Here is a 12,993-nt window from a genome sequence, read left to right on the forward strand (position 1 = left end):
ATCTCAACCCTTATTAAGTTGTAGCACAGACTTTACTGTATCAGCTACATTATGTGCATTATAGAAGCAGTTTTACTATTGCATCTTGAATTCTTACAGTATTATTGGTACCACAACTACATTCCCTAATTCTGATAAAAAACATTGCTGGGGTGTTGCAATTTTACCTATCAACAAAAAGCTAAAACATCAAATCTTGGAACTGTCTTCACTGGAATAACAGTTAGGAGCAAAATTAAATGCAAGGACTCACCAGTAATCTCCAGACAGGGCAACTTCAGGATCCCACAGATAAACTAAACAGCAGAAAAACGAAAGCCAGCCTAACTAAACCCAGCAGCTAGACTACAACTAACAAATAGTAAGATATCTGTAGTATTGTTTCATCCTCCATTTACCATGAGACTGGTGGAAGCCTGAACACTTGGTGAGTGCAGTCCTGGGCTCTCTGAACACAAAACACCTGCAGTGCTGCAGAGAAGGTAGCAGGAACATTTTTCTCAAGAATTTAGTGGTGCGTTTCAAGCTAAACTACATTGTAATTTCATCACTGTATCTAATTTTATCATTTCTACAATAAAATACTACTACAAGAAGGGCAATGGCAGGACTGGATAATCACTTACAGCTGATACACACCACTGATCCTCAAAAAAATTATATTGACACAAAGCTAAGGTGTGTTTTCATGTGCTCGTCGCTCTTACTTCAATATTTCAGAACCTATTGATGAAAAGTCAGCATGATTTTCAAGACTGAAATAATATGGAAAGAAACACATTTGAAACAAGCAAACTTTTAACAATCTTATTTACCTAAATCTTGCCAAAGTAATTCAATTGCCGTAAAATACTTAGTCAAGGAGCTAGACAGCCTTGCTGCATAATTCATCAGTCATTTTAATCCTGTTGATGAATATCAGGTTCTCTACAGAAATGCTTTTAAGCAATGCTTAAGAAAAATCATTGTTAGTCAGGGAATTATGAGATGTATTACTAACAGATAAAACAATACAGCAAAACCCACCCTATGGCCTCTGTAATGGCAAATGATATTCATAGAAAGAAAACTTATACCCCTGGAGTCATAGACAAACTGCAAATGTTAATACTTTACACAGAAATCTGAGTTAATAGGTTCTCCCCAGCCTTTACCTTCACTGAAAAATACTAGACACGAAGAAGTATGTGCTCAGTTCTGAGGTTGCTCTAGATCTCAGTTGCTTGCAAGCTGAAAGCAAAAATTTGATCAACAAAATGGAGTTGTACGCAGTCCTAATTATTGGAGAAAATTTTAGTTTTTTACTGTTTTTACTTTTTCATATTACCCACCCCTAAATGATTTTATATATCAATAAAGGTAAATTAAATACTTGACTAAGACTGTGAACTAAATAACAAAGCCTACAAAACACCAGAACTAAGTTTGTCTGTGTAATGAGAATTTAAACATCCTGACTCTTATTCCATACAAGTTTCCCATACTTAGCTTGACTTTCCCTCAGTCAATTGAGAATATGCATAGGCAAAACAACACTGGAATGACTGAATCACAAAACAAGAAATCTTTGTTCTTTGTTTTCATTCATTCTTTTTTGTTCTCCAGCATTTATCCCTGCTCCTTCTACCTTCTGCAAAGCTTCAGTGCCAGCAGGAGGGAGCCAAAGGGAGAACAGGCTCCTCTGTGCCCCAGTGCCCTGCTCCCACTGGCCCCAAATCCCTGGCACCAACCCCTGTGCAGGCCAGAGAAACTGGAGTCCAATCCTGGGGACAGCCTGGATACAGCTCTGCCAGTGCTGGGGAATTGTGAGCCAGGGGCAGAGCAATCAGCTCTTCCTGCAGGACCTGCACACACAGCCCCATCTGTACTGGCATGGGAGAGATGCTCACAAGAGGCAAAATCATGAGGTTTCAACCATTAACTTCTGAGAGTTATTCAACAGTTGTTGGTTAAACTTGAGCAGGTATTCAGACTGATTTTAAAGGGCCAAAGTCATGTTCATGAAAAAAGTCCCACCTTCCTCTGGCCACTCATTAAAGACTGCTAGAATCTCTTGAGAATACTACCTGTCATGCATTTTGAAAAGAAAGTACAGGGAAATGGCATAAACTCAATAATTTAATTCCAAAGAGTTTATATGTATCAATTTAACCTTGAGGATAGATCTCACATTTCTGGACACTACCTAAAAATGTGTTGCAAATCCCTCACTATTTGAGTGGTGTGAAAAACAGGCAGCTGCACTACTGCAGCTCACCTCTGGCCAGCTGTGGGTCTCAAGGGCTGATGCCTCTCTCTTGCCAATGCTTATCACACCTCACTTATGTCCAAATGTGGATTCAGTGAGGAGCTATCACCTCATAAGGTGTGCCAGTGCTTAGTCACACAACATTTTAGTTGTGCCATCACTACCATGAGTTAATGCTGGTTTCCACATCTTATTAATCAAACTAAACCCAGCTTTATTTATGTCCCATGTAATTTTAATTTATGTGCCAGTAACTGTCCACATCATATGCCTGGAGAAAAACAGTAGTTTAAATTAAGGAATTTCTGGGTTTCAGAAGAAAAAAAATTCAAGTGCTCAAGTCCTCAACCTTACACGTAATTTTTATGTAGCTTTATTGTTAAATAATGACTGTGTGACTTCCTCAAAGTAAGCTTACAAACACAGGTTTCCTACTGGCAGTGAGGAAGTGCAATGCAGGGAATAATGGGCTTCTGTGGGGAATGAACATTTTAATTTATTATTGTCCTTATCTGTTGTTATTGTAAATGTAGTATTTGCCAATATAATTTAAATAACTGAGAGACACCATCTGAAAAATGAAAATTACAGATATATTTAACACAATGAATTTACTGATCCCAAGTAATCAAATGTGTGATTGGTTTAGTGCCACCCCCACATAAAAAGCTGATATGTACTCTGCAAACTTTCTTCACTGGAGGTTTAAAAAATTAAGTAGCACAAACATATTTTAGCAAGGTTTCCACACTTGCTACAACACAGACAGTTGTAGTGGGGACTGGAGAGGGATGAGGTCAGTGAGAGGAAGGAAAATGTGATTACCTAATTCCCATTATGATGCCAACTCTGACCTTTAGATTCCGTTTCAAATCCAGCTATCGTGTTACCAAAATAATATACTACAGGGTGGACACTGTTTTGCTAATATGATATGTAGATTCCTAATAGGAATTTTATCCTTACAACTAAATTGCAGTTATGCCAATGATGATATATTTTTATGTGCATGTGGCACAGTATTTCAGTACAGGCTACAGCATTTTTTTTCCCCTTGACATAGAAAGAGACTGGAGAAAAGAAATAATCAAAAATTCAAGCTGAACACCATGTCAGTGCTTGCAGCTTGAGTTGGTTTTGCACAGCAAATTCCAAATGGTCATCTTCCATTAATAGATTCTTACTAGTGAAAAAGTGTCAAAATCTTAAAACAATTCTTGAAAAGGGTATAAATGACACTCAGTCAAACAATACAGGAGCAAGATACACAGACCAAAATTTGATTTGATATTAATACTTAAGAAGCAGAAAAAACATTCCAACTGGCAACTGTGTGAGGCAAGCCACGCTGCCTTCATCGGAAATGGGAATTCTGAAAAAACAAAATGAGAGTTTCTTTCCAAAAGGAAGCTGTGAAATAGCGATTCCTGCAGCATGCTACTAAAGGCTGGGCCTTTCAACCCTTGGTTGTGATCACGAGAAGAAAAAAAGTGAGATGAGATACAAACTGACATTAATTGCTTGTGGAAGTCACTTTTTTAAGTTGCCTATTTTACTGTGAAACTGGAGGGACACAAGGAGCTGAGGAGAGGACAAAATAAACCATTTATAACTTGCTTAAAATTTGGTTTTAAGTGACTCTTTACAGAGGAATTACAAAAATATCCTTTAAAAGGTAAAGGAGATAAAGTAACAGGTGAGTCCACTTGAGCCCAGCTGGAGGCAACCAAGAGAGGGTCACCTGGCCACACCTCAGGGGTAGCAGCACTAAAATTCACTCAGTGGTGATCACATCATGGAGGCTTCTGCTGTGAACAGCTGCTGTTTGTTACTGATACTTGCATTCAGAGACACTGGAGAGAAAAGATCTGTTTGTCAATGACAGCTTCTGATAATGCTGCAAGGAAATCATAAGAAAAAATGGCAGTTATCTCCAGGTACAGATGATCTCATAAATGTGATATCCTTCCATTAAATATGTAATCTTACTCTTTGCTTTCATCTTCAAGCAATACAAGGTTTCAAAACACTAGAAAATACACTCAAAGATAACCTATTCTTCCACTGAAATGTGGGCCCCTTGCATTCTCAAAAATTAACCCAATGATTAGTCATAATGCTCTGAAATGGTGAAAAAAAGCAAACAACAAACATCCTATTTCAAACAAATAGTTGTGAAGAAAATATTTCAATTATTCAGGCAGGACCTTGACTGGATTTACTGGGGATATTTACCTCCAAGAAAACATTCTAAGCCAGAACTGATTGAAAAGTGGGAGAATTCTTCACAAGCCAATACCCACACACTCACTATGTCATCTAAGTGTCCCACTTACTGAATTCCTGAAAGAATTCCTCATGTCAATGAATGTAAAGAGCAAAATGTTTTGTAAAGCAAGGTAACTGACTCTTAAACACAAAAGTTACAGAAGCATTAGAAATTTGGAGGTTATTTTCAGATTTTGTTTAGATGAATAAAATTTCAGAGCAAATTCCCTTGATACCTATAGATCAGAGAAGTGGATATACTAAAAACAGTAATCCAGTTGATAAAGGAAATATTAATCATTAATTGCACGTGGCATGCAGGATTTGTGGCAGAAGCCTGCTACTTTGTTGAGTCTATTTCAAGAAAATACATCCTCAGAAATCTCAGACTGAAACACAAAACAACCTCAATCTTTTTCTTTCTCCAAACAGGTGTGAAATGCAGCTCAGCTGAAAACGGTGCAGTTCTGACTTGCAAGTGAATTAAGCTTCATAGAATGATAAATAAAACGTTCAGTAATGTGCTTTTGGTGTGACTGAATAAGGCATCTGGATAAAATTGAGAACTATAGGAGAACATTAAATCAATTTAAAAACATGCATGAACTTCAGAATGATGCTGTCATCACATTATTTATATTCTAGACATACCAAAGAGCTATTATATTTCAGGTCTTTCATGGCAAAACAAAAGCTTTACACAAGTAATATTAAGTATTTAGATGCTTTCACGCAGGATTTATTAGTTCATATTTTGCCCTGTCTCTATATTTCTCTCAATTTCAACTGTATTTTTTGTCATTTCAGCTCTATACTGTTTGGTACATTTGTTTTGTTATCTATTATCTGATAAACAATCTGAATTCACACAGAGCTAGATATGGCTGAGAGAACTTAACCTCCCTAGATCATCAAACTAAACAAAAGCAGGAGCCAAAGAAACATAGTAGAAAAAACCCTCAGTTTTGTACTATTTAGACAAAAATATCTTTAAACACCTTTAATGTTTATCTGAATTAACTATGTTATAGAACACAATTAGCTGATACAACAGCCAACAGTAGAGGAAGTTATTTCCCACAGTAAGACATAAATTGTCTTTTGAAAGATTTTTTTCAGTACTCTTTCTTTATGAATACATATAAACCTTCACCATAAAAATAAATGTGTAAAAGAACATATTTCCTCATGTTTCAGACAAATTTTATAAATTAAATGGTCACCAAAAAAAAAGCCAAAAAAAACCCCACATTTTTCTATAATCACCAAAATTTGTTCTTTCATCTCACTTTTAAAACACAGGCTTCTCCGAGCTTATCTCCTCGAGCAGGGCAATGCTGCTCTTTCTGGATTTCCTATGATTGGGATTTTTACAGCATTAGCCCAAAAAAGCTGCTGTTAGACTCCACTGCATCTAACAAGGCAAAAACACTTTTCATACTTATTCAGCCTGAAATTTTCCACTTGTTCCTATCTTTTGCTCTCTTGTTTAGCCAACTATTCTGAGTACAGCCATCAAACCTTTTGCATAGTAACCTTTTTTAATTTGCTTCCGAGCAGCTAAACATACCAAGCCATCAAAATGTCAGAGAATCAACAGCTCCAGCTCAAATCTTTCTCCTTTTGTGATGATCTCTGTACTAATTTAACAAACTTTTGCCATATAACAACATTTTTTAATGTAGTATAAACCTACAGTTAAGTATGATTTCATGTTCTATTTAAGCAAAACAAACAAACAAAGCCTGTCATCAACTAAACCTCTACCTGCAAAGTGGCTCTGATTTAAAGCATATTCGTAGGTAAACAAATACAAATTATATTGTAAGATTTGCATAACCAAAACTGATTCAACATACAGAACAAATCAAATGATTCAGCCATGGCTGTTTGTGTGGTATCAGGGATTTTCTGGCACTAAGGAACAGGGGAATGGGGTTTGCTGGTGGCTGCCCCACACCTCTTGTCAGGACTTCAAATGATGCTCAGGCATTTCACAAGTTGTTGTTCTGTTCATGTGAAAAGAGCTTTTGATGACCAAGAATGGAGCAGTAAGTACAGAGGGAATAACACAACCCCAAAGTAGTCCAGGAAAACTGGACTGTTTTCCTTGAATCAGATTTCACAGAACTCCTCAAACAGAGCTCTTAATCGTCTGACCCAAAAGAACTTAGTGAATTCCTCTCTTTGAGAAGTGGGAAATGAGGTGCTCAAAATGTTGCAGTGAGCCACAACACAGAACTGAATTAACTCATATTCCAAAGTGTGATGATAGGGTAGATGAAAAAGCATAAAACCAGCAAAGATTATACACCACCATCTTGTAATAGGTGTAAAAATGCACATATATTGATTCAGTAGATGATTATTCAAGCATACAGTAATTAATATTTATTGTTATAGAAGCAACAGAGAGAAAAGACAAAATCTGAAGTTACTTTAAACTTATCCTATCAAATCCTTTCAGGACATAGCAAAGATTTTATCTTCGGTCTGTTGGTTCAAATCCTCTCATAGTGAACTATGTTTCAGGAGTCCCTTCCCTTGGAAACAGAAGGTAAGTTTCCAAATCCTTATTACCCATTAATTACACCTTATGTATTTTCATACCTAGGCAGCCATAGGAAAATTACCTTACTAGTTTTTACAATAAATGCAAAATTCTGTACTTGAGAAGCCACCCACATGTAAAGGCCGCTAACACAAATGCTGACAATCAGTCTGACATCCAATCTGTTTCCAACCTACAGCCACAGAAATAGAGCACTGCACACTCCAAAAAAAGACCACTAACATTTTTCCCAGTTTAAAGTACATTAAAACTTCTTTTATTACTCAGAAGCTTTACCCCTGCTTGGTTCATCCTTTCTCCAGCTCATTCACATATACAATTAAAAGATAACCACCTAAAGTTTTTGTACTGGGGTTTCAAAGGGATCATAAGGCAGCAGACTGTCACTGAAATTCAAGGCACCGAGATCTTAATAATCTTCTTTAATAGCCATAGCTGTAATTTGAGTACATCAATGACAGCAATTGAGCCATATGAATTATGTGTTGATTTCCAAATAATCAATAATAAAATATTGTATCTCTCAGGTAAGAGAGAAATGAAAAGCAAAGGAAAGACAAAATATTTAAACAACATGAATACTATAAAGCACCAATATCTATTAGAATTCAAAATATCTTTGTAATATAGCATATAAAAAGGGGCTTAATGAAACAGTAATAAGGTGTTTAAATAATTTGTCCTATGACTGCAAATCACAAAATACCAGGAAGATTTATTACTCACAGAATACAGGGGCATTCTGGGAGTGATAAATTCCCAAGGGGTTGGGAGAAGAAAAAACCTTAAAATTAGACTTTATCCATTATTCAAAGCAATAAAAAACCAAAAACTAGTAATACTGAAAATGCACTCAGAGTGATGCAGTCTGGCAAGGAAAAGGATCAAAACATCACCCGGGGAGGAGGCTGGGGAACAACGGGCAGGAAGGAGTTTTAGAGAAAAGGACATGGAAGAGCAGGAGGACAAGTGAGCACGGGATAACGACGTGCCCTGGCAGCAAACCACATGTGCAGCACTAGGATGTGTCCGGAAGGCCCTGGGGAGCAGATCCCAAGGGATGTGATCCTTCGCCTCTAATCCAGCAGTGGTGGGGCCACACGTGGGGTTCTGTGCTCCCCAGTAGGAGGGAGATGCACAGGGTGCAGCCAGTCCAGCACAGGACCAGGAGGATGGATCAGGGAATGGGGGATTGGACATACAGGAGAGGCTGAGACAGCTGGGGCTGTTTAACCAGAGAAAGAAAAGGCTCGAGGGATCTCACAAATGTACATAAACTGCTAAAGGGAGAGAGGAAAGAAAATGGAGCCAGACACTTCTCAGTGCTGGCCAGGCAAATTAGAAGAGGCAATGCCACAGACTGACCAACACTACATCCTGTTTAGATATCAGAGAACCTCTCTCCTGGGAGTGGAACCTGTCAAACATTGGAGCAGTGTTTCCATACTGGTTGTGAGTTTGTGGAGATACCCCAAACCTGGTCCCTAGGTACCTTCTTCTACAGCTGATCCTGCTTTGTGCAGTGGATGGATTCAGCAATCTCCAGAGGGCCCCTCCAGCCTGGGTCATTCTGTGATCCCACAATATCAAAACTCTGAGTCTTTTACTGAGTGTTGGGATAATCAGCCATTTACCTTTCATCCACTACCAAACAAATGTCAAATTATTCAAGCCTCTGTGGTATATTGCCTTTAAATCTTTAAAAATTCAGTTACAGCTCCTCCCTCTGATAATCAGAACCTTCAACTGCCTATGTTACAAATTAATTAAAAAAATATACAAAAGAATCAAGAAAAAAGGAAAAAATGTTTTGAGTTTATGTGGCAAGGTTTAGGGAGTGAAGTCTGTGAAGCACCGAAGTGTAAAAAGGTGAAGTGAAAAAATTTAGACCATCTATGAGAAGGAGGAGGAGAATGAAGAAAGAAAGAATGAACTCAGAGGTAATACTGCCAAGGTAAAATATTTCAGTCATGACATGCTTGGAATTTCAAAACCAAATTATAAAGACTTTATTCTAGGATAAGGCACCTAAAGATTTAACTCTGAAATAACTATAGAGATCTATGCACGTGGATCTCTTATGACATAAAAACCCTAAGTTGCACAATGCCAATTCTATCCTCCTGTCAAAATATTTACAATTTATTAAAAATTTTAAAACGCTGTTGCTGCTAAAAAGTAAACGATATTTATGATTAAATATTGTTACTTCTTGTTCTCAGCAATGATTACTGAACCTAGAGAAATAGACCTGAACGTTTTAATAAGAACTCAGAGAGCAATAATCCTTTTTTGTCCAGACCAACTCTAGACACAACTTTGCTCTTACCCATAATTCCTCGTGCTCTGACAGTGGTATCTTTCTAACAGCTTTAGCATGTACTGAATGCATGACAAACATAGGATACTGAAACTTAAAGATGGAAAAATCCTTTAGTTCCAAGACAGATGATCGCTTCTGAAGTCTTTTCAACGTCCTCCTACCCACTGTGTTTCATTTCAGAATGCAGCACTATCACACAAAAAAGAAGCCTTGCTCTGTCCATGGGGTAGCAGAGTGAACGTGTGTTCCTCAAAACCCTTTACTGTCTGCCCCAAATTGGGCCTTTCCAGCCATGTTTGACAGCTGAATCATAAACACAGTATCCTGTGAGGCTTTTATAAGCTTTGGAAAGTCATGTTTTAAGTCTACAGCTCACCTCTCTCTGATCAATATATATTTAAAGAATTAATTAGCAGTTTTATTTCATATTTACTACTGTGCTACTTTTGCTTAAAAACAAAAAAAAGATTTTGTTCACAAGATCTCTGCTTCACACAGATTTTTCCATATTACTGAAAATTCACTCTTGAAAACAGAAGAAGTGGAAGCCATCGAGTGTCAGTGTTCATCCCCCTACCCCATCCATACACATGCAGCTATTTGCATAGGATAAAACACCTTTGATGCATGGACAGCTAATTACTGGCTAACCATAAAGACTCCCAGTTCCTAGGTTCTGTGTGCAATTTCCAGTGGCCCCACCATTACTGGAGGCCACTCAAATTATTGCAGACCCTCTTTTTAATGCTTTTGATTGGTTAGGCCCACTGTGAGAAGCCTGAGTACTGGCAGCATGGCTAGAAATTATTCCTACTAAAATAAGAATTCTAAATTAAAAAAGAAGCAATCAATCAATATTTGGATGTATATATAGATATATTATCCTGGTGTAACAGAATGATAGCAATACTCACATGAAATAATTTGGTTTAAATCCTAAAAATTAAACTTGCCAAATGCTTTGAACCTGCCTATGTGCAATGTCATTGCAAAGAGAACACATCAAGAATTTGGCTACTGAGCAGATGTGACTTGAGAAAAGTGAGAGAAATTATTGAAGTTGCACTATTAAAAACACTAAAATAAGCACTTTGTGGTGTATGGAAAGCAAACACTTATTTTCATAGTTCTGTCCTGTGTTGTTCTGGTTTTACTTTGCTCTGGTTTCTTTTGCCTCCTTCCTTGGTCTCTCCCTTGTTCTGGTCCAACCAACCTGCCCAAATGCACACATATGCACATTTCCATATAAACATGCATACATACACACATGCACATATATAAATATATAAAATATTTATGTGTGTATGGAAATGCCCACGTTCTTTCTACACTCATTACCAACTTTTCCCATGCAAGTCGGCCAAGGCTTGCTATGAAGAGAGGCAAAGGGAAGAGAGAGAAGCACTTTCTCTACAGCCCCCAAAATAATGCTGCTTGCCCAGCTTTTTCTCCCTTTGTGGCTGACAGGCTGAAGGCACAGATGCCAAGCCAAGGAAGTGATTTTCCAGTGATGGCATCTGGCTCCTTGGCACACTCCACTGATATTTGTGTTGGCTCCTTTGCCGTTGCCCCTGGGTCTGTTAATGGGTTAAGTTGGTGATAGGATGTTGTCTGATCCTTTCTTTTAACTCACCTTTGATTCTAGTCAATTCCTGTCAGAATAAAGCTGCTCTTCATCCTCCTGAAATCTTTGTGCTTTAGCTGGCATATGTAATGATGTCATTTTGGATGGTCCTGTTGTGCTAATGGATGTTTTGGATAGGGCAAGCCACTTCTTTGTATATTTTACACTTGAAAAATTATGTCTTCCAAAACTTATTAACACAAATAGTTTATTCAAGGACACTGTTTTTTATTGTGATCCTAAAAAAGAATAAGAAAGGGCTAAAACTGTGAAAGTACCATTACCATGATAAAAAGCAAGCATTATCAAAATCTGATTATATTTCATTATAACTCCTTGTGTTCAAAAAAAACACCAAAAATCATAGTATCCTTCTCTATATGTTGCAGGAAATGGTGATGCAAATTTTATAGTTTAAAGTAAGAAGTCAGTGAGCTGCTTGAACACATCACAAAAGGTAACTCCAATGGGCTTACCCCACAACAACATGGTTTCTAGTCTAGAAATATCAGTCTATATGACAGTAATTACTAAAACAGATGGGCAAGGAGCCAAAAAGCGGCATCACATGAACAGTGGGCTGAATGCAACTGGGAACTGTGGAGCAGAAAGGATCTGTGCCAGATTGTGTGGCAGCTGAGAGTCTCATTGGTGACCATTTGTTGTGCAATCTCAGACACATCTAAAAAATTATGCATTCCCCATTGATTTCATGCTAAAATGGTAGAGGAAAAAAACACCCCTCTGTCTGAACTTGAACACAGTACCTGCTGACAAGCTCCTTCCTTTGAGTACTCAGGATTTTCCTCCTTGCACTTCCATGTTCCTATCTGCCATTCACAAGACTGGCTGCACATTTTAGATCCCCATTGTCAGGTGTTACATGAGCGGCAGTCAAAACAACAAGAGAGGTCTGCAGACAGAATTAACCAATAGATTCAAAATATTCCTAAAACTTAGCCCAAAAAAACCCACCACGTATTATATTTTCCCTTCAGGAAATCTATTTAAAAATATTGGCAAGCTATAGGTGAGCAGCACTTTTGTTAAAATAAACAGAAAAAAAAATCTAGACTCAAAAGACCAATGATCTCTAAAATGATTAAAGAAATGCAAAGCAAACCCAGAATTCCTTAACTGTATCCTGTTACCATCTGATTTTTTGTTTTTCTTTTCTTTTCTAAAAAGTAGTTCACATCACACAAAACTTTGATTTAAATAATTCTGCTGACTTGTCAACCCCTGTACTTTTTAGAAAGTACATTTTTCTAATTATTATTGGAATTAGCCGTCATTATGAAGAATACTAAAAATCCAGCTGAGCTGATTGAGATCAATATTCATATGAATTGTTCTCTAACAGCAATTAATAGTTTGCAATTGTTAAGACTAGGACAGTAACAATAAAGCATTATCTTCAGTCCAGTCTGATATCTAATGTTATTGAGATTATGAACAACTTTTAATAAAGAAATCTTTTGGATATAATGGCATTGGCACTTCCTTCTGAGTCTCTCACCAGGCTGTTCAGGCAGGCAGCCTTGCAATTAATCTTAGCACTTCATTCATTTTCCAAACATCCTTGCCTATTGACTCCTACAGAAAAGTGCTCATCCACTCACTTGGTTACATTAATTATACAGAGGAGATAAAGCCAAGGAAATCTGTGCGACACCAGAGACTCCATTAGTTTTCTGTGTAAATTCCAAATTTGTTTCATGTAAACAGAAGGACGCACATCACTGACACTGGTGGGTCCCTGATCACATGTGCAAGTTCAGCTGGAATCTCAGCTCCTCTGAGACTGAGACAGCAATCCCTGCACACCCTGCACAAGATCCACCAAGAGGTCTCAGATGGTTTACCTGCCCCTCAGAATTTTAGAGGCAATAAAGAGGCTGTAAAACACTGCAAAATTCCATCAGATTTTCCCACCTGGAGCATTTCTACATGTTAAA

General features: G+C 37.6%; 1 protein-coding gene across 24 annotated transcripts in view; it reads right to left on the reverse strand.

The window, feature by feature from the left end:
- The window catches only part of RBFOX1 (RNA binding fox-1 homolog 1), a 1,117,054-nt gene that overhangs the window by 274,038 nt on the left and 830,023 nt on the right, over positions 1–12,993 (reverse strand). The window contains exon 2 of one of the 24 annotated variants that reach the window (XM_032125566.1): positions 11,803–11,948. The exons of the other annotated variants lie outside the window; for them this stretch is intronic. Within the exon in view, the coding sequence (XP_031981457.1) occupies positions 11,803–11,892 (90 nt within the window). The 5' untranslated portion in view covers positions 11,893–11,948. The remainder of the gene's footprint in view (positions 1–11,802; positions 11,949–12,993) is intronic. 24 annotated transcript variants of the gene reach the window in all.

Source organism: Corvus moneduloides, chromosome 16 (genome assembly GCF_009650955.1).
Source record: "Corvus moneduloides isolate bCorMon1 chromosome 16, bCorMon1.pri, whole genome shotgun sequence".
NCBI lineage: Eukaryota > Metazoa > Chordata > Aves > Passeriformes > Corvidae > Corvus > Corvus moneduloides.